Raw genomic sequence first — 22,607 nt, 5'->3', positions numbered from 1 at the left:
ACCTACAGGCAGTCCTCTACTTTCATTTGTAATGAGTGAAATCTTACAGAAACATACAGTCTAGGAAAGGTGAACAGCAGACTTACATTTTTAAAGGGGAGTTCCATATTTAGAAAGCCCTTAAAAAACCCAAAACCAAACCCTAATTTTACTTCTCCCCTTGGGCATAATATTTGATGAAATATTTCTGGTATTTCCTATATGTTAGTTTATTTCGTTCTTTCTCTTCATAACTGCACAGAAGCTCACTGAGAGCCTAAGATTTGAGATTTTTTAAAGCACATCCAGAGACTTCTATCTTTCACACGTTTTTATTAGGTATAGGAGAGCTAAACTTCTATTGGTAGTATCTAACCAAATTTTTTATAAAACCAGAAGAGCAAAATGCACTTGAATCTTAAAATAATTACACAAACATAGCTGGATAAATTATGCTGCTGAGCCAGAACTGTTGGCTGGAAGGCAGCGCCACCATGTGATCGCTCCAAATGTTGTCACTTTTGTTTAAGTACAAAAGACAGGACCTTCTATGAGCTGGGCTTCTCACAGCAAAGACCCCCCCTCCTGTTCCAATAAGGTTATTTTCAAACCCCAAACTGTAGCATCACTTTAGTCATTGAGAGTCACAGGGAGAAAATGAGAGGATATCTGATTATATATTGATACCTGGCATTATCAATGGCCAGACTGGATCAGGTATGTAGTACTTGATCTGGGTGAGCTATTTGGGGGTTAGGTTGACAGACTTTTGAGTGTTCTCAGTTCAAGGAACCTAGACTGGCTATGTAGCCTGCAGACTTTAATGCCCAGCTCTGTCACTTGCTACCCCATGTCCTTTCACAAGGGATGGGTTTGGTCAAGGCTCTGCAGTAGTCTGCACACTGTGTCTACTACTCAATGATACCCAAAGTTTCATTCATCTATTGAAGTCCTAGAACTGTGTGTATGGTATAGACATGAGCTGAAGTCAAGAAGAAAGTTGAGAATGACTCAAAGTACTTAAAGTTTACTAGAGTTGTGTTTTTCCTTTTGTGTGTGTGTGTGTGTGTGTGTGTGTGTGGTTTTGTTTGTTTTGCTGTCAATTTTACCATGAATTTAAGAGCCACATTATATTAAATGGACAAGTTCACTGTAAACTATCCCCTCATTTCAGAAATGTGGGAAAGTCTAGAAGGGAATCTTTAAGTGGAGTAAGTCAACACTTCAGGAACTGCTTACAGGAGAAAAGTTACTTTAAGTGGGTATTATCTATCCTAATTAAATAGGTGAAGCCTCCCCAATGGAAGCAAGTGCCTATGATGTAGTGTGGGACAATGGGAGGAGAAAATGCATACTGGTTTCCATCAGAGACCCTGGCTGTGCATCCAGACCTAAGAAACAACAGAAGTAAGAAAGTCAGCACTGTGACTTCCATATGGCTCTCTGTAGAGAGGACAGGCTGCATGCCCCTGCAAGGACTGGACTGAAAAATCAGGATCCTACTGCAAGTTGCCACCTTCCCCAGCATGGGTACACGGCCCTAAACAAAAGTCACATGCCCCACAAGATATTTCCTTGTATCTTAAAAGAGTATTAGCTTCTTTAATCCAAGAAGGTAATGAGAGGTTTTTAGACTGATTAAATCAGCTTAGTTCATACAAAGTCTATTAGGAACTAAATATTCAATTAAAACAATTTCCAAAGCAAAATCTGACAAAATCCACTCTTAAAGTAATTTAGATAATAGGTTCTTAACATTTGGCAAATTAAGTCCTTCTCACAGTTGGTATTTTCCGCAGGGTCAGAAATTGGTGCAGAAGTTCTCTGGGGTAAAAACCTACTTTGTGCGTAAAGCCGTGTGCCATGATCACAAACAACAGAAACTCAAAAACGTTAATGTGAGCCTAGCATTCCTATTTATTTTTTTTCTTCAAAGGCTACATACATGCAGAAGCTGAACATGTCATCACAATGCTTTAAATAAAGTTCAAAAAAATAAAATACTTCAAAATCCATTTACTTATGGAAATATATGACAATTAAAACAAAGATAGGTCAATTATTCTTTTTTTTCTAATCTATCAGAAAAATACTTATATTATAAAAAAAGAATTTAAATTCATGTTCAGAATAATTTTTAAAAAATCCTTGATGAATAATTTAAAAATAAGTTGGATGTTAGTACAATGTTTAGAGAAGCAAGTTCCAGGCTTTTGAAAAATGGGTCTCATACCCTTATAGCCTCATTCTGAAATCACTGAAGAAACTCATTTAGAAATGAAGGAGTTTTTTTTAAAACTACAATCCTTGAGATTATGGTTGATGTGGTTAGTAATGCAAGTGAATGGCACAACTTTCATAAAGAGATTGCTGAAAGTCTTTTTAGGATGTTCAAATGGAAAATTTTATTTACAAATGCAGGTTGGAGGCTTAAAGTGACCCCATTTCTCTCTGCTGGTCAATACTGCAAGAGGGATTAAAAACCCTGGGTACAACGAAGTTCTGAGCACTGGGCCCTTTTGTGAAATATATAAGCGTGCACTAGCTCCCTGGTTTCAGAAAAAAGCCAGCAGGAGGAAGTGTCTTCAAGTGGCCCTGCCTTTTTCAGGTAAAAGCAGTAGGAAGCTTGGCAGAGTCAAGAGAGGGAAATGAACACATTTTGAAAAAGTCTCAGTGTTTTAGAGGGTGGCCATTTCCTTCTACTAAAACCAATATTTCTTTGGTAACATAATGCAACATATATTAACAATTCCAAAAAATTAGCATCAACAGAATGCACTCAAAAGTTCCACTTTGTCAATGTTCACATTGATCCTGGAAATGAGGTTTACCTTGATGCTCCTAAATGAAAAAGGCAGGGGAGAGCTGCCCAGGCAGGAGGGCTATTGATTATTGGAAATGACATACTGTGTGAGCAGGAAAAAGGGAAAATCTAACAAAGTGTGTTCGAGAGGATGTGGAAAGCCCTCAGTGGGCACACAACCCCAAAATTCAGAAGCAGCTTTAATTCAAACAATTAAAATATCACTCCCTCTTCCAATCAGAAATACAAGGTTTCCTACCAGGAAAAATCCTTTGCTACCACTCTACGCCTATCCTTTGAAAAGGCCAAGTTGAAATTCTGGTTAGAAATACTTCCATAGAGGTTGTGAAGACCTAGAGTTTGATTTATATCCTGATGTTCAACCGTGATTATAGTTTTCATGTTAGGCAACCCAACTATTATTTTCCTTTTATCGCTAAAAAAAAAAGTTTAAAAAAGGAAAAATAAAAGATGTGTGTGCTGTCAGTGCAAAATCAGAATAAGTATGGTTTTTCTTTTCCCTGGGACAGAAAAAAACAATGCCCAGTGCACAGTGTGTAGGAATGTGTCACAACAAATAATCAAGACAGGTTTCACCAAGCTAGTATTCCTGCAAGTACACTGTGGTTTTCAAAAGCAGTATTGTCACGATTAGGCATATTCTCATTAACTAGGTACAGCAGAGCTACTTAAAGGGAAACCGATTTCTTGTGCCTCAATGAAAGGGGAGTGTAGAAAACAATAATTAGACTGAATAAGGAAATTTAAAAGGACAAAAAAAAAAATAATAAAACCCAGAGTGGAAAGAACAGAGAATTTAGAAAGCCAAAAAAAAAAAAAAAAAAAAAAGCAAGTAATGTGACGGTAGAAACCCACACAGCCCCCCACCCCCACCCCACCTGCCACTTTGAGCCCTAATTGCCCCATCTGCAAGGACAGAAACCCACTCTAAATGGACCAGCATCGGGCTTCGGCAAGTCTTCTCTTCACTCTCCCTCCTGTTAAGACCGTTTCCAAAACCAATCAGCAAAGGACAAAGAATTCTTTACAGAGTGTGCAATTAGTGTTTTCCACGTCCACCTTCAAAAGCATGATGCTCTTCATGGGCTAAAGGACAGAAAAAAACAAAAAAGAAAAAAAGGAAAGAAAACTTTAAGCAAAGGATGGGGCAACCCTTCTCTAAGGCATCTCATTCAGTTTTCCCAAAGGCTGGCAAGAACGCAAATACCTTTTTTTGTGCCAGTAACTGTTAGCTAAGGCGTGCATTTCCTGAGAAACGTAATCATGAAAATTAAAACAAGGAATAAACAAGCAATGGGCATGCTGCCTGTTTCTTCTTGCTGTGCCGAGAGGATGAGTAATCCCCACGGGCTGATGAAGAGAATATGTGGGGCCTTCAGTGCTACGGGGTGGGGGATGCACCCCACAGGATGCATGGGGCAGGGGAACCCAATGTTACCCACGCCGGGGCCATGCACAGACCTATCTTTAAAAATAAAATAAAACAAAAATAAAGCAAAGCAAAGAACACAACGGGGTAAGCAATCGTATTACGCCCCCCCCCCCCACCTCTGAGAACCCTCTCTGTGGGAAGTGAAATTTCCTAAAACCGATGGGTTTTTTATTTTTTCCAATGGTTTTGATTTTTTTTTTTCCAGTCCTGTTGTCTGGCTTGCAAATCACTAATACAGTTAGGAATGCTAGAATTAAAAAAAATATGCTATCAAAAATATTGTTCAAAGACTTAAAATTTTATAAAGTAGAAGTGAGAAATGAGACATTCATAAAATATATAACATTTTCTCCAAGGCAAAAAAGGCCAAGTGTCAAAGTCCTTCTTTTCCTAGAATCTGGCTAAGCATCATCATGAAGGCAGGGCAGATCCTCTTCTTTTGAGGGGAAAGGTCCCTGAGGCTTGGGTCTGATAAAGCCAAAGGCAACTCAGAATTCTCTGTGCTTTGTCTCCCTACACCCTCCCCCTATGGGCAGTGAATGGCATGTCCTGGGAAGGCACCGATGGGCTGGCCCATTTCACCTGTCAAGCCCCTCCTATTTCTCTGCTTTGAATATAGATTGGATTCTTCAGACTAGTGTCTGAAGGGGTGAAAGGGTGGGCAAGGGACCATCTCCCCCTCATCCTGGATGTTTACCCCAACCTGTTCTTCAGTTGGATGAAACCTGGGCAAAGTGTACCCTACAGCTCCCAGGGTTACCCTGGGCTGGCCAAATTCCTAAGGATAGCCTACAACCAAAAATGATTTAACAGAATGCTTTTTGCATGTAGAACTTCACAAATATTTAACCTTTTATGTTTTTTTTTTTTCTTTTTAAAGCAGACTTTTAGAGCCAGGACCGAAGCAAACATGGGCTGTTCTGCAGTAAAATATACAGTGTTGCAGAGTCAAAGGAGAAGCCCCAGACCTCTCAGTGATGCTGGGCTCCAAGGGATAAATCAAGAGATATGGACTGTCCAGAGATTTTTTATTACTCTAAATGTGAGGGACAGTCTGGGGCGGTCATGGCTGAGATACTGAAGTCCTGCGACTGACAGGCTGTGGAGACAGAATAGAACGTTCAGAAATAGGGGAGGCCTGCGAGATAGACGTTCTTTCAGCCTTAGGTGAGCCTTGGCTAAAAAAGAATATAGAATTCTTGAAACCAGGAGTCAAGAGAACTTGCTCTGGAAAGGGGCAGAGAATAAATAATTTATACTTTGCAGGCCACAGGTTCTCTGTCCTAATGATGAACTCTGCCACTGTTAGCACTAAAGCAGCCATACGCGAAATGTGCACAAATGGGCACTGCTAGGTGCCAATACGCTTTATCTATATATGGACACTGAAATTTGAATTTCATACAGTTTTCATGTGTTACGAAATGTCGTTCTTCCCTTGATTTTTTCCAACCATTTAAAAATGTGAAAAACCATTCTTAGCTGCAGCCCCTACCAAAGAAGACAAGGAGGGGGCAGGTCTGGCATAAGGTTCATACTTTGCCAACCTCTGCTCTAAGTATTCTCACATCAGAAAAGATGTCATTCAGCTGCTCTGAAGAACAGAACAGAATCGGCATGGGGGAAACATAGGGCTGGGGTGGGGGGAAGCGTCCTCTGTACACTGTGAGTATCTCAGTCAAATAATTCATCTGTATCCAAATCATGTATAACCAAACAAGAGCCCACTCCTCATCTCCCCTGCTGGAGGCCTTGACCAAATGCGCTTGGGCTCCTTCTACATGGAAAACCTGCCATGTCACCTGGCTTCTGTACCCTTGTGAATACTTACACCAGGATCCTTTTAACAAGACAGAATAAAAGCATGGAGTTGGCCATTGCTAACTTAGCTCACCCTACGACTGTTCTTCATCATGCTGTGAATAAGAATTCTGCCCAAACCTCATTTTTCCAAATCAATTCTGCAGCACGTGGTGTACAATAATCCTACTGAGTAAAGGACTGCCTGCTTTATATAAAATAAAGAGAATTGCTTGTTTTTTCCAATTCAAATTTTTATTTGAATAATCTCTGAGTCTTTAAATGTTAATTTATGCCATTAAAATATGGATTTCTACGGAGACCCTAGCCAGTTCTGCATTACTCACAAACTTCACAATGGCATCTATCTTTAGGGCATCTATTCAGCTTGATTCAACTGGCCAGGTTGCAACTTCTCCCCCTTATTTGGCTTGCCTTTCCCCTCCCTCCAAGCCATCACAACTAAGCAGTGACTCATCCTTGTTCCGTCTTACCTGATTATTACCACTGCCCTAACAACTAGCCTAACAACTCTGTGGCTTAATTTTCTAGTGAAATACTCCTATCATCTTGGACCTGCTGCTAACCGTGTTACTTAGAAATTTAATCAGAGAATATTGAAGTAGAAGGAACCTTGGAGATCATTTAAGACCAACCTCCTCAATATTTTGACCAGTAAGTAAAAGGATGAGAAGGTGTGACTTGCTTGAGGTCACACAGTTGAAGGGGAACAAAAATTCAGAGTGCCTGACTTGATGACTCCAAATTGCTTCTCTCTCCTTTTGAGTCAAATGTGGAGCTGGTTCAAAGGTGGTAACGAATGTTGTAGCCCCATTCATAAATGGCCATGAAATACATTTTCTTCCAGAAAGTTAGTCTTGTGAAGTAGAAAAACAAGAAAAGACCCTTGGTGACCTTTTAATTAATATCTAGGCTGAAAATACAATTAATGTTCCCCAACTGAAAGTTGCATCTACAAATGTGCAATTTCCATACTGTACAGCTAAGAATCGACTTCTGCAGGGCCATCTTCCTGTCTCTTTTATTTAAACTTTCATTGAAAATTCAGAAGCTAAGCACCTGCTGAATATCTGCAGCAACATACCAGTCTTGTTGCTTAAAATCTAAATCATTTAGCCTGTGATTTTATGATTCCTTTGAGGGAGGCCTTTGTTTTAATAACCTCTATCATACCAAGATGATCCCAAAAGAACGTTTGCTTTTTTTTTCTCTTTTTGGCAAGGGGTTGGGAAAAGTTAAACGATAATGGAGTGTATTTCAATAAGACTAAGATGCGCTCCCCAGCCCACATTGGAAGAACCCTAGAATCAATAATGCATCATAGTTTAATTGGAAGCCTTTTATTTTTCTTTCTTAGTAATAGTAAAATAATACTTATCATCAAAGGCATCTTAGAATCAATGAAATATCACACAGTTAACAAAAACTGGGTTACTGACTCTTGGAACAGTTTGGGAAATAGGAATTTATCAGATGTATGTGTAGTGCTGTCAATACTTTCCTCGAACCCACTGTTAAAAGTGTAACCTGCAGTTTGATCTACCAAACATTGGTTTAATAGCACTAAGCTGTTTTCATTATGAAAAAAGATGACTTTTTCAAAAGAGCACACAAAAGCAATGAACATGAATCATGATGGAAACAATGGGTCCACACAGCTATTCATACTGTTAACATTTCACCACCGTGCGTGAATTCTCTTTCGTTCTGTGTCACGGTCTCCCGTAATGAGGAAGTATTAGCATTTCAGTAGGACATTCAATCACCCCTGCGCTCAGAACAAGTTCCTCCACAAATACAGATGTTATACATTATAAATTCCTGTTTATGAAGGGATGATTGAATGTCTTACCTGCCAGCTCATACAATAACATTTTTGTTATTGTTGCTTCAAATAGAAGGTAGTTTTTTTTCCTGAGCATGACAAATTTAAGATCAGTTTTAAAAATCTGAAATAACAAATAAAATACGCGTCACCTTTTCTGATCCATGTGTTCAGGTGACAGTAAAATCTCATTTTAATTTCTTGAGACTTGAACTTTCGTCTTTTGAAACACTTATGCGTATTTTAGGAGTTATTTTCTGGATTACAGAATTTGGAGTGATTCTACCTTTACCTCACGTGCAACATCGACTCCGTCTTTAAGAGTACTGATAGAATAAGCTAGAAATTAATAACTGAAAATAAAGACTTACGTTTATAAAATACGGCTTTAAAAGATATGTGGGGCAGAAGTTCATAGATCTTTTCTAGCACAGTGGCTTCACCCACTAAAGAGGCATTTACATTCCAGACTTGGACGACATCCTCCCGGTCCCGAACGCTGACGCTGACTCCTATTACTTCGTCATCTGGGGGGAAGGCAGAGAAGAAAGAAATGGGTGATAATTCCCGGTCTGTCTGTGTTGTTTTTTAAGCACTTCTCATCTTAGCTGTAAATTATGGATAAGATCATAAAAAGAAGGTGGGACAAGAGAACACAAAATAAATACTGTTTTTCTAAGGGAAGCCTCTGGACAAAAGCAAGTTAGTGGACAAAAAAGCTGTAACAGGCACATTACGTTGATCCAGGGACTTAGATAAACATCATGTTCCAGCCAAACGAATTTTTCCAGATAAGTAATTTATCCTTTTTAACGTGTTACCAAAGCTTTTTTGACTTATTTCTTCTTAGCCTGTTTTGATGAGACTTTTTCTAAAATGGGTTGCATAATGCTCTGTCCTCTGAAAGCCAAGTGAACTCAAATGAACTTTTTCCTCGATGCTTGACTGTCTTTGTTAAGAACAGCAAGTATTTCTCCTGACTGCCTGCCAAATGTTCAGAGATCGTGGGGTGGTTAGTGCTATTTGCCCCAATACTAACTGGACCCAGACTGTAGGTTCTGTTCTCCAAGTTGCTCATGCTGGTTTTCTTTTTCTTTTTTTTTTTTTTTTTTTTGTGGTTTGCTTGTCTGTCCTTTCAATTCTTATTGCTCTCCAGTGCTCCCTCTCTGGCCATTCCCTGCCAGGTTTTGGCATTTTGAACTTTGAGTTAAGGAACCAATACCCATCTGTCAGCACTGTATATAAAATACGAGTAAATATCTTCTGAGTGTAGCTCTGCTCTTCTAGTGCTTCTGTGAATGGACATGAAAGCATTCATTGATATTGATTAATGTAGGTTTTTAATTTATTTTTAAATTCTGGGTTGGGGCCTCTTTTGTAGATATTGGGAGAATGGTGGCTGGATAGAAAAGGTTTTGTACCCGTTCATATGCTTCCTTCCTCCTACTTTGTGTACATTATTTTGCAGCAAAATGACAGGAGTAAAGAGTTTTTACTCCTGGTTTATGTGCTCATGCCCTATTAATGATACAGGGTCGACCCTCTGTACTTGCATGCTCAGCATCTATAAGTAAAATGCAGAAGATGAGCATTATCAAAATTCGGAACTTTTGCTGTAGTTAATATGCTTTGTGCAATTTGCCTAATTTGCTCTCAATCTGTGCATCTAAATATTTATACCATCAATTTTTCCAGTTTTCTGCCTGGGGGTTAAAACATCCTAGTATTCTGATACAATTTAAAGGAGGGCCCATCCAGTTTACCAAAGGCATTCATCTTCAGTAAAGTAACTCCTTTGTGTATTCCTTCCTTCCCTCCCTCCCTTTCTTCCTTCTTTTCTTTTAAAATGAATTTGATCCTGGCTAAATGTATGACTTGACGCTAAGTGATGCCACTTATATAAATGTTTGAAAACAGGCAAAATCAGCCTATGGTATCAGAAGCAGACCATTGGTGGCCACCTTTGCGGGGAGGGAGGGCAAGGAAGGATTTGGGGCAGTGGGTAATGTTCTGCTTGTTCCCTGATCTGGATGCAGTTACGGATCTGGATGTTTACTTTGTGAATATTTATCAAGTTATACACATTACAATTTGTGTACTTTTCTGTAGATATGTCACACTTAAAATCAAAATTTCTAAAAAAACAGCCATCCCTTAGCTGCAAGAAACACTGTTGGGTTGAAAATTCCGTTTTGGTTCAGGTTTCTTATTTTTGAATTTATGCCTTCAATGTATACTTGCTTGAGCTCACAATCAGAACTTCTATGTGAACAGAAAATCAGCAAGTGAAGCGGGAAGCCCTGCTCACGCCATTTTCATTAGCATTCTCAAGAATGGCCATGAAGACACTAGATCAGCCTTTTAGGGAAACAGCATTCTCCTGTCTTTGGGGATAGCCCATTTCTACGCTATTGGCCAGAGGGTGCTGTAATGGATGGCTGCTGAATCTGCTGAGCCGTCAGGATTTCAGTTTGGCTTGGCTTTTGGTAACTAGGCGGCTCCTACTAGCAGAGCACTTTCAGAAACGGCGTGGTAAAAGGCTGCAACTCTTATGCAAAGGCAGATCCGTCAGCAAACATGTAATATTCTAAAGTAGAACTGACCAGCAAAACCCTAATTATTTTAGGGTACTGGCAGTATAAGAGCTAGGAGGAGCCACTGTTTAAAGATGGGGAAAGCAAGGCCCAGAGAGACTGGCTGACTTGCTCCAGGTGGCAGAGCTGGGGTAATGGAAGAGCTAATGCTTAACAGACAGTTAATGGTGCACTCATTTCCTAAGTCAACCATGGAACAACAGGCCTTCTTTACTCAATCCTGCCTGTTTATTATTACTTAGACTATTTTCCCTGGTTCTGGAAACAGGAATAATTCGCACAGGAAACTTCCTCTCCCAGGGATTTATGTGTTTATAATTATACCTAGGACGTATTTTTGGCTCCATATTGTGAAGTTGCTAACCATTCCCTGTTAAAACAGAAGGAATGTGTACTTTGAAGACAATTTCATCTTAACCCAGGTTTTGTCTTAAGGGAATGAATGCTGGTGTAATAAGGAAGCAAAACAAAAGGAGAATTATTGAAACTGCTAGTAGGTGAATGTGAAGCTTGCCATGGCCCCGTCTGAGACATCTGAGGACTAATTAATCAGTACTAATTAGCTAAGAAAAAAATGTTTTAACTGAAAACTAAATAGGTAAAGTGTTATTCTAAATGTTACCTCAGGAGCATTCTGAAGGCATTAGCCACAAAGAAAACAAAACGTTACACAAGCAATTCAGTTCGTCTCCTTTTTGGATGGTTTCATGATAAACACAAAGCAAAATTAAAATGGACTTACAGAGGCTCTGAGAAGTTCACTCAGTATTTGAAAATGCCTGAGGACCTTATATTTTAGCTTCAATTGTGGGGTCATAAGTCCTAATGTTGAGCACATCCCCACCTAGCCTTTGTGAGTCTCTCTGAGCAGGAGCCCAAGAGTAGGACAGGAGGGAGGAAAAACTAGTGGGGGTTGGGAAGAAGTACAGAAAAAACTGTGCTTGCCTCACTCCCCACGCTGCCAGACACCACAGAAAACTTACCCCTCTGGAGGAACTAGAATGAGAAACCCACCCCAAACTGTGTTAAGATCCAAATTTTCTTTTCTTTCTGCCTATTTCTTTTGGACAAATGTTTGAGGATACTATTAAGATGAGCTATGTGGGGAAAGATATATGCACATATACATATGTATATACATGTAATACACACACAGAAACATGCACATGTACACACACACATAACATGAAACGCTATGGTCACATGAAAAAACCCCTGTAACTTCACAGTTAACCAAGTAAATGACTTCAAAAGATGTCAAAAGTCAAACACACAGAAACAAACTTCTCCAAGTGACAAGCACAAGCCAAGCACACACGAGTGGGTGACTGACGGCATGAGCTTCTTTACCTGCAGCGGCACAGTCTGTGAACTGTTCCCCGATTGTCGCTAACAACAACTCTTTCCAAACTGTGGACTGGCATGGGAAAAGAATAAAAAAACAACAAACAAAACCAAAAAATAAAATAAAGTAAAATAAAATAAAATAAAATAAAAAACAAAAACAAAAAAACCAATAACAACACATATATTTTTAGACAAGTATCTTCAGGAGCTGAAGTCACATTTTCCTCAGCTTCACATGCACTGTTCATGCCCATATTTGGCACCCGCAGACATCCCCAGGTCACAGGTGTCAACACTCACAATCGTGGCATATACTGTATTGTTTTACAAGTAACTTTCCACAGATAGATAGGAGGGATCCAAAGTCACAAACCGTGTCCATAAAACTTTGTGTCCAAAGCCACAAAGCGAATCTCTAGGGAAACCTGTGATGAAGTTCAAAAGAATGGGGAATGCTTTCAAGTGACTTATCATGTTCCAATTTCTTTAGCTTTCACTGATTGAAAATGTATCAATTGATTATAGTTGAATGCTATTAGTAAAATCATTCTCTCCAAAACCCTCCCTTCCTTTTGTTTTCCTGCAGTTTACGAGGTACTTATAAAAGGTTACCAAAGTGATGAGCACTTAGGGAAATTTCTGGTTTAGTGAATACTTAGAAATTTCCATCCACCAGAGACAGACTATTTACGTTAAGAGGTAGAATTTGATGTGGGTATGCATGCCTCTCCCTAGAAGAATTGGTACACATGCCCAAGTGAGAAACCTGGAGTCCCTTCTACCCAAGATCTACTAAGGCCATCAAGTTACCAGCCAGCAGGCACCTAGGAGTAACTGGAGGCCTGAAAGTTTTTCCAGTTATTCCCCCTCGAAAAGTTCTTGGTTCCATTCATATTCCTTGCCAGAGTTTTCAGGCCCTGAATTCTCCCAGAACTGAATTTGAATCCTGACAGGCTGTTTAGTCTGTGATGGGACAGGTTATCAACCCCTGGGAGCATCAGTTTCTGTAGGTGAGCAGGGAATAACAACGAGCTGACCTCCCAGAGTTGTTGTGACCATGAAATTAGTCAACAAATGCATTCAACGGGCTTAGCATTGTGACTGCAGCAAAAAAAGCTAACATTTAAGATCCGTTCCATAAATAGCTGCATGTCTGCTCTATGCCAGGTGCTTGCTACATATTAACTATTAATAATAGTGTTTATTACTATGTTCTAATAAGCTGAAAGCAGCCTAGCTGAATTTTTAACCAAGATGACAGCAGTTAAACACCATGACCTTTCAGTCCTCAAGGAGGATTTTATTTTCCCTTTCCTAGATGCTCCCTTTGGCTCTGCTTGTCTCCCTTCTGGAAATCATCCTCTCCATTTTCTACGTCCCACCTGCGGTGTCTTACACTGTTCATGATGAAGTTGAGGGCGTTGCAAGGAAGTTAGGGGGGAGGGGAAGTGCCCTTCCCCGTTGTGACATCAGACAGCTTTGGCCCACCAGACTCCCACTCCTCCACAAGTGACAGTGAATGAAGAGGACACTTGTACAGACATGGACATGTTATTATTTGTGACTGCATATGGCCAAGGAGAGAAAGGGCAAATGTGCCCGTCAGCTACTGCTCACCACATGCTGACATCACAATTGTCTCTACCAGAACTCAAAGTCTGGGGTGAGTCAATAAAGCACATGAAAAGGAAACCGTGCCCTCATTGAAATTAAAAACAACTTATGTTCTCTCCTTTCAAAGAGTGACAGGAGGATTTTCACAGGCCTTGCCTGGTTGTTGACTCCCCTGACATTTTTTATGAAAGCCAAATAACAGGCAAATCCTGGAGCTATGCATCTTGATGATAGTCTGCATCATTAACAAATAAATCTGGTCACCTCTTTAAGAGGTTAGGGAAATGACTTACAGGGAAATGACTCAAACCTATGGGTCTCAGGAGACACTGCAATTCTTTGAGCTTATCCACATGAAAGAAACCATGAAAAGGTGACTCTCGTAGCTTCTGCCCTTTCATCCATTTTCAAAGAACTGTTTTGGTTTCCCAAAGCTTAAGAATGGGTTTGAACGTTCACTTTTGTCGGTATGATAAATTTGAGCCTATTCTAGAAAATCTCAGTTTCTGAAGCTTGGCCACTAGAAACTAGTTGTCTCAACAGGCCGTCCTACCAACAAGGCTCTCATGAAACCCTCAGAGAGGCTGGGTACAGCCCCACATGAGCCACAAAGAATGCTAAGATAGCCTCCTAAGCATCCCCTGTCTCTGCACCAACTTCAGTGGAGGAAGGACAAGCTTTTGGTGGTCAGGAATCTGCTTCTCACCATGTATACCAACGTCCACATCTTAGTCATGGCTGGTGAGGAAATGACTGTCACAATCAGCCTTTCTGTCAAGTTTAGAAGCATGTAGCTCTTCAGAATTTTTAATAGTCCTACTACTACATATATAGTAGTATAAAGAAATATGATACTACATTTTCAAGGTGACACTGGGGGGCAGAAAATCATGACGGTCAGAACAGACTTTCTCATCCCCAGTCCTATTCTGAGACTACCAAGTGGATTGCCTAAAAAGTACAAGATGCTCACCATAGGCAGTCAACAACAATCCCAACCACAGCCAGTTCTAGAAGAGGATCAGAACAAACCTACCGTGCTGTCCTTGGGGACTTTCATCTTCCATACGCCACCCTTGGCATTACTCTCCTCTTCCCTGGATTGGAGACCAAGGTTTAAAATTACACTCAAGGATTAAGTAATTCTACATGCATCTAGTTTAACAGCAGATGACATTAAAATCAACAAACAATGGAGCATTCTTAGAATAAACTCTCCCCCCAGTCCTTTCACTGGAAAAGGAGGCAAATGAAAGAAAGAGAAAGGGGGTGAAGATGGGGAGGGAAGAAAGTGGGATTCAGTGGCCACACAGTGGTGGCGGGTGGGCAATGGGATATTAGCCTCTCACCTTGAAGAGGTGGTGATGAGAGGTACCCTATGCTATCTGGGGATGAACAAATTAATGCAAGTGCTTTACATGCGTGAAGGACTTTCTGTTTTAGTACCACATTCATGACATTGCCTTGTCTGATTCTCATATCAACTTCGCACTGTATGCCTTATAGGAGACTTGGTCCCTGTGGTGGGCATCTGCTGTGTTTTCCTGTGTAGTATCTGCTTGTTTGTCTGGTAAAAGTACCCCAGTTTCCCTTTAAGGAGCTACTTGTCCCCTACTTTTCATCATACCCACTCCAATAGGGTTGATTCCGCATCCTAGCCTCAAAGATGGGCTGACGATCCAGGTTTGCCTATGAAAATACCACCCCTTTCTGTCCTTGTGATTGGCCAGGGATGTAAAGGATCCATGGTTGGCCAATGACAGCCAGCCCTGGCATCTTACTGGGTCTGGTGAAGGTTAACAGTGACAAACTTGGAGGGCGTAAGACTGGAACTCATGAAAGCCACTCTGCCACCACAAATGGGAGAGCCTGTCTGAAAAACTACAGCGACCCAGAGGAAAGCAAAGCAAACCTGATGGAGAGCATGGGATTCCTAATGAAATTTGAGTGCTCAGGTATGGCACAATTCAGCCCTACCGAACGGACATCTCAGTTACTTAGAATGGCTGAGGGACACAATATAAGAATTTACTCTTTATTTATATATTTATATATATAAATTTACGTATAAGAGATATATTCTTATATACATACAAGATAAATGTATCTTAAATACACACACACACACACACAGGACATAAGAATAAATTCTTATATGTTATATCTTTATTTGGGACTCCAGTTAAACAAACTGGCTTATCATCTTCTACCCTCATCACTACACCAAGGTATTAAAGAAGGATCTAGACCCTGGGCCCTGACCTGTCTCCCACACTTTCTATGTGGTCCATGTGAGAGATGTCTCTGAAGTTCAAGCATACAGTATAGACATGGATACTCCATCTGTTCCTCATCTCCCATGAGCCTAGAAGCTTTTTCAGTTCACTATCCAGGCCATTATCGTGCAAATGAGAAAACAAACCAAAATGAAGCAACACCCCATACGAAGAGCTGCATCATAACTTTGGCGTGCTAACAATGGCCTATTTTTGGTGAGACCACAATGGGGTGTTCAGTGGGGAACACTGAGAAACCTACTCATCATTGTGGATCCCAGGGTGAAGGGGAAAGTGGGCAGCGGCTTCGTTCATAATTAAGTAAGAGCTAAAATTACTTTCCATCATTACTGGGAGAAAATGACTTTGGCATTCCAATTTGGCATGAAGTAAATATTTTATGAGGTTCACAACCATTTCCCTCCCACCTTAACCTCAAATTACAAGTTATACACTTACCAAAGTGGTCGCCTCTCTCCTCTCATTAAATGATAACTACATCTCAAAGGCAGGCTAGTCACAGGAGGGATGTTATTGTACACACTCCAGAATATCTTCAAAAGAAAAACACCTTGTTTAATATACCCAGTATTGATTCGCTATGCCACTAGATTATAAAATTAATGCATTCAAGAAAACAAGAAGAAAATCAGATTCTCATTAAGTCCTATCCACTCAAAATAGATTTCCTTTTCAGTAATCCTTCTAGTTTTCTGTTACAAATTGTAACATAGCATTAAAGAACGTTCCTTGCTGATGTTGGGCCAAGTTCTATGCTTCACAGGAAGCAATAGTTATTAAGCAAACCTCCCTATGCCATGTATCTCCATGTAAAACTGGGCATGGACCTTGCTATTGACTTTTCTGGCAAGTGGATGGTATCTAACACAGACTCAAGTGCTGAATATATGTAGTGAACCATATTTCCTTTTAACACAGACTGTCTTCTTTCTAAGCCCAGAAGGAAACTGTTCTGCTTTGGATTAGGGGATGGCTCACAGAGGAGGAGGCAGAGAGGGATCACTTTATGTACTCTCTCCATTCCCCTCCTAGAAGGAACAGGGAGTAGTTACTAAAACAAGTTGTCCAAAATATAGGACTGCATGTTTGTGTCCTCCCCAAATTTATATACTGACACCCTAGCCTCCCATAGGATGGTATTAGGAGGTGTGGTCTTTAGGAGGTAATCAGGTCAGAAAGACAGAGCCCCTACGATGAGATTAGTGTCCTGACACGAAAAAGAAGAGAACAAGCCCTCTTTTTCTCTATGATGTGAGGATACAAGAGAGCTATAAACTATAAACCGTCTTTCTGTCTATAAACCAGGAAGATGGCCTTTACCAGAACCCAACCATACAAGCACTCTGATCTTGAACTTATAGCCTCCAGAACTGTGAGAAATCAGTATCTACTGGTCAAGCTCCCCAGCCTATAATATTCTGTTATGGCAGCTGGAACTAACTCAGACACAGAGTAGCTGGTGGACAAAAACAGATTAAGAATTATAGTAACCGGGATCCCTGGGTGGCGCAGCGGTTTGGCGCCTGCCTTTGGCCCAGGGCGCGATCCTGGAGACCCGGGATCGAATCCCACGTCGGGCTCCCGGTGCATGGAGCCTGCTTCTCCCTCTGCCTATGTCTCTGCCTCTCTCTCTCTCTGTGGTGTGACTATCATAAATAAAAATTAAAAAAAAAAAGAATTATAGTAACCATAGTAAAGGTATAGGTACTAATAGTGCCAGGATTTGGTCTATGAACTTCTACATATGCATGTAATCTGCCCTACTGACAACCTCATGAGGGGGTGCAATTATTATTCTTGTTTTATACATAATGCAGGCACAGAGACTAATCTGTCTAAAAGTAAGCATTTGGTATGACCACAAGGATTAGGACAAGGATTGAGTTTACAAATAAAAAGCCCCTCCCAGATTGTTTGGAATAGGCCATCATACCACTACATTATGAACTCTATGCATAGAGTTACTACACAAATAAGAAGTATCACTCTGTATAATAGGGTAAGTGAAGTCTGGGTGTCCTAGAAGATCTGAGGAAAACAGCACAAACAAAAGAACAACCAGAAAAATAAGTCCCAGGGCCTCTGTAGTGGAGCAGTGGAATTAAATTTCATGTATGCTGAATGATAATCCTGAGTTGTTCAAGCCTATCTGGTATAAAAATTAAAGCTGAATTAATTGCAAGGAAAGCAACAATGACATGTAAGATAAAACTGAAATCAGAAAACCACCTGACAGTAGACTGATCAAGAATACCTTGATCCCTGGGGCACCTACGTGGTTCAGCTGGTTAAGTATCTGACTTTGGGCCGGGTCATGATCCCAGGATCCTGGGATCGAGCCCTGCCTCAGGCTCCCTGTTCAACAGGGAGCCTGCTTCTGCCTCTCCTCCTTGCTCATTCTCTCACTACTTGTCTCTCTCTCTCAAATAAATTAAAATAAAAAAATACTTTGATCCCTTATACTAACATGGCACTATACAGGGAATAGCTGAAATCAGTAGTAACAGCACATCCTCAAACAAGTATCTGTCCTTATAGAAGTATTTACCTAATAAATGGTTTACCATTAGTGCAAATGATAACATGACTCCAATATTTGCCTGTGGTGTGAGTGTGAATAGAGAGAGGTGGAATTTGAAGCCACACAGTTTGATTCCAAAATGTGATCTTAACCACTGTGCCATTTCCTTTGACTGCTATGCTTTAGGCACATCTTTCTCCTCTTGGAAGCCATGGACCAGGTCAAGGAGTCACAGAATGAAGGATGCCTATTGAAGATGTCTTCCTGTCAGGAGATTCGCTTAACAACATTGAGTATGCTGGTTAGCTCTAGTCTGGGACTTCTCCAATGGTGTGGCAGTGATCTGTGTAGAATTTATGGATAAAATTATGCTAGAATTAAAATCCCTGCTTTAACTAAAAGGACTTTGGTGTTGTTACACTTCAAGCCTTGCAATGGAGCACCTCAACCAGAGTACCCACCCTCACCACTCCCTGCCAAAGTTCTTGGGCCCTGGCATTTCACTGAGTATCTGAAGCACTTCAAAAAGAGTGACACAGTGCTTCTCCTCATCCAAAAAGAAAACACTCTAAGGATCATGCTAAAGTTCATGGCTTTAACAGTTTCTCTTGAAAATAAACAGACAAATGATTTTTTTAGTTTTGGCAAATCTGATAGGAGGAGATTACAGCCCAAGAAGGTACAGCAATAGAATGACTTAAGGCAGTTATTAAGGCACATATTTATACATTTGTGCATGAACATAAAACAGGAGCAAAATATCCAGTGACATCACTGAAAAGAGCCCCACTGAAAAAGTATGCAGCACTAAATTGGTCTGTTTCCTTGTTGCAAGCCTCAACCAATATGTGGAATATTTGTTAAATTAGTTATCCATGGTAAAATGCGGCCCAGGAGCAAATGATCCTCCTTCTGACATAACATCAGAAGGTCTATATAGTAGCTTACTACTACATCACGTGCCTATGTCATTCACCTTGCCATGTAGGCTTTTCATGATCTCACATCATCATAGGAAATGTGGCTACAGTACCATAAGATATTCTGAGAGAGAGAGAGAGAGAGAGACTACATTCACATCACTTATTACAGTATATAGTTACAATTGTATTTTATTTTTATTGTTAATTTCTTACTGTGCCCAATTTATAAATTAAACTTTATCATAGGTATGTATGTATGGGGGAAAAATCCTACTATGTATGAACTTCAGTACTATGCAGTGTTTTAGGCATCCACTGGGAGTCTTAGAATGCACCCCTGTTGGATGAGGGGGGGACGATTATACACATGATGGTCAAACAACTTGAGGAAAGAATCCAGCATCACAGAGCTCCTGAGACTATCCCCTACTACTTTGTGAAAGTAAAAGGGCTATTTCACTGGAAGCTTGAGAATTCACTATCATATTCTCTGAAATGCATTTTTATCTCTGTTGAAATACCTAAATTTTACTATAGATAGAAACTTGCAATAGATTTCAAAAGCCTAATCGCTTTGTAATTAATTCTTAGAATTCTTAGAATTAATTCAAAGTGGCCTGCAAATAGTAGGTTGAAGTAAAAGTTAGCACAGCATTTATAAATAATGGCTAAGTGCTTTTCTTAAAAGCCTAAATGATCCCCCCCAGATGACAAAAGGTATAAAAGTCGGGCATTGCTCATTTGGTCAACATTTGCAGGCACCCGTTACAGGCAGGCACTGTGATGCACCCCTGGGGAACTGAACTGGATGTATGAGGGCCATGGGGTCTACACCTTGCCTATGGGGTCTGCGCTTGATGGGTAAGCTCTCAAGCATCCTTCTGGCACCATCCTTGAAGAGTGGAGGCAGGGATGATGGCTGCCCAGTGGAATTGTAAATCCAAAAAAATCAACTTGGATTCAGGACGGAGGTTCTCAGGATCCCTTCACAACTAATGGAGCCTCTGAAACCTAATTTCCTCCTCTATGTAGCAGGTAGATACAGCTATTTCATTGGATTAATTTAATGATTAAAGGTGAAGTGAGAATTTGTGATATGTCTCAAGTAAGGAAGCAAGATGTAGTTAGAATCACTGGACAGTGTGACCCCTTGATAAAGCCCTCATCTACTGGTTGTGGTTGGAGCAATTATGCTCTACCTGCTAGTCTTCTGCCAAATAGGTCATAATTCACTACCAGAAAAACTGAAAAATATCCTCCTCAAGTTTTTATTGGAATGTAAAAAGAAAAAGAGAACATACTTGAAAATACTAGAAAAAAAAATGTCATGTTGTGACAGACAAGCAGGTGTGAAATAAAACAAAAACACCCAGCAAACCATCCCCCCCACCAAAAAAAAAACCCCAAAGTCCAGAATTTCTTCTGAGGGTCACAGCATGTAAAGCAGGAGAATATTTTTTTAAATAATAAATAAATATTTCCATTCAATAGGAATGAATTTCTAGTTGTCTGGAGCTTGCTTCCCATCAACTGAATCAATGATATTTGTGGGGAGGACAGAAAGAACCAAGAACAAACAAAGCAAGAACTTAAAGGATGTTTTTAACTGACAGCAGACACAGTAGGCTGAAAGCAAAGTGCTTCTGATCTGCAAGAGCTGGGTACTTGAGAGAGAAATGGGCTTTGTTTGTAATTCCAAAAGGGCCTGACTTAAAGAGAGAACCAGAGTCTGGAGAACTGATCATCACATAGATAAAACAAAGGATAGGGTGTTAGAGTAATCGCTCACCGCATAGGAAGTCACTGAGTAAATCACGAAGTCTGAACTGGAGAGCTAAGTGGAATTCAAACTTTGAGAGGAGAGAGCCCAGAGAAAAGCCTGGGGAAACACATCAGAGCAGTGTGCACCCTGCTTTCTGAACAAGGCACAATGGTATATGTTTCTTTATTAGTGTTAATACTTTGAAGTGCACAGGGGCTTCAGAGAATGGACATGAAAGCCCAAAGAAAGTGGTTTGACTCAGAAGCTTACGTACCATTATAACAAAGGGTAATAAACTCTAAAAAGTGAATGGATAAAGGAAAAGGGGTTTGGGACTCCTTACAGGTGGTCAGTTGGGGTAGGTGACTAGGACACAGACGGTAGAAACAGTTGTGCAGTAAGGTCTGCTGTGCAGACTCGAGTGGCAAGAGAGGGGGCTACCTGTCCAAATGGATGTTTGTACAGGTAAGTTTGCTACCCTTAAAAGGGAAATTTATGCCTTGATATTAAGCAGACAGGAGAACAGAGGGATCCTTCGCTGCTGTTTCTCCATCACCTTCAGCTCAACATAATTCTCACACTAAAGTGGCATTTTGGGGGGTGGCATATTCTGATCCTCTTTGGGGACTGAGTTTTACATGGGAAGTGACTAAATTTCTTTCACTGTGCAAGGCTTAATTTCCCCCTTTGGCCCCACCCACACAATACCTACCCCCACCCTCTCCCCATCCCCTGTGCTGGCAAGCCAGCAGAGAGGGAGGATGTGGGTAACCTGACTGCGATTCTATTTTTGCACAAATGGGTTGGGACAACAAATGCTGATCTCATTATACACATAATGAATAAATTAAATGATAAGGAACCCTGTCTTACTCAAAATTAAGTCTCTGTTCAACAGATCTATGAAGTAGACCTGGCTGCAAGTCCTTTTATCTGTTTCTTCAATACAGTGCGTCTCCCTTCCTTCCTTGGTCCCCTCTTTTCACCCAAGTGGTTCATTCCAGGTCATTCTATTGCAGGATGCCACCCACTGTGGGCTGCCCGACTGTGTTCAAAATTTGAATCAGTCTTTACATCATTCTTCATTACCAGCACTGACCTATAACATAAGCCTCTTTCTCTGAAAGGGATAGCCCTCACTCCCTAAAGGTTTGGAAGGCAATCTGTCATCCTAACTTAATGATCTATAATAGCACAACTTCCCACCTTCTGATGAGGGATGACGTCTTGTTATCACTGGCAGTACACAGGTACAGAAGGAGAATCCTCTTCATTTTAACAGATTGTATGTATTTTTGACGAAGATTTCTGTTTATGATAAACGATGCCGGATATCCATTTACAGAAAAAACATGAAGTTTCTGTATTATGTAAATTTAAGTAAAAAGTCAGCCAATTTATGGGAAATACTGGGTAGAACACAGCACAAGTGGGACACAGTGTGGCAAAATCTTGAAGGGGATAACACAAATGACCGAGGTAAGATAGAATGTTGTAGAAGAATGAGGTTTCAGGGGTGGGATTGCTGGTTTTGTGGCAGCAAGGCTGAAAGAGAGTGGGGCTGAGGGAGCCCTCCCTTGCAAATCATATTTGGCAGGTAACTCTTCATTCTTCCACAGGTAAAAATCAGGCTTGCTCTATTCTGTACTGCATCCATTTAGGACATAA

General features: G+C 40.5%; 1 protein-coding gene across 4 annotated transcripts in view; it reads right to left on the bottom strand.

The window, feature by feature from the left end:
- The window catches only part of EIF4E3 (eukaryotic translation initiation factor 4E family member 3), a 49,857-nt gene that overhangs the window by 5,641 nt on the left and 21,609 nt on the right, over positions 1–22,607 (bottom strand). For 2 of the 4 annotated variants that reach the window (XM_038565855.1, XM_038565854.1), the window contains exons 3-7: positions 16,172–16,266; positions 14,473–14,533; positions 11,826–11,892; positions 8,253–8,408; positions 296–3,889 (exon numbers count right to left, since the gene is read on the bottom strand). In XM_038565855.1, the coding sequence (XP_038421783.1) occupies positions 3,843–3,889; positions 8,253–8,408; positions 11,826–11,892; positions 14,473–14,533; positions 16,172–16,197 (357 nt within the window). In that variant the 5' untranslated portion in view covers positions 16,198–16,266 and the 3' untranslated portion in view covers positions 296–3,842. The other 2 variants (XM_038565857.1, XM_038565856.1) reach the window with 2 other exon arrangements.

Source organism: Canis lupus, chromosome 20, assembly GCF_011100685.1.
Source record: "Canis lupus familiaris isolate Mischka breed German Shepherd chromosome 20, alternate assembly UU_Cfam_GSD_1.0, whole genome shotgun sequence".
Lineage (NCBI taxonomy): Eukaryota > Metazoa > Chordata > Mammalia > Carnivora > Canidae > Canis > Canis lupus.
This window is presented reverse-complemented; position numbering and strand designations above follow the sequence as displayed.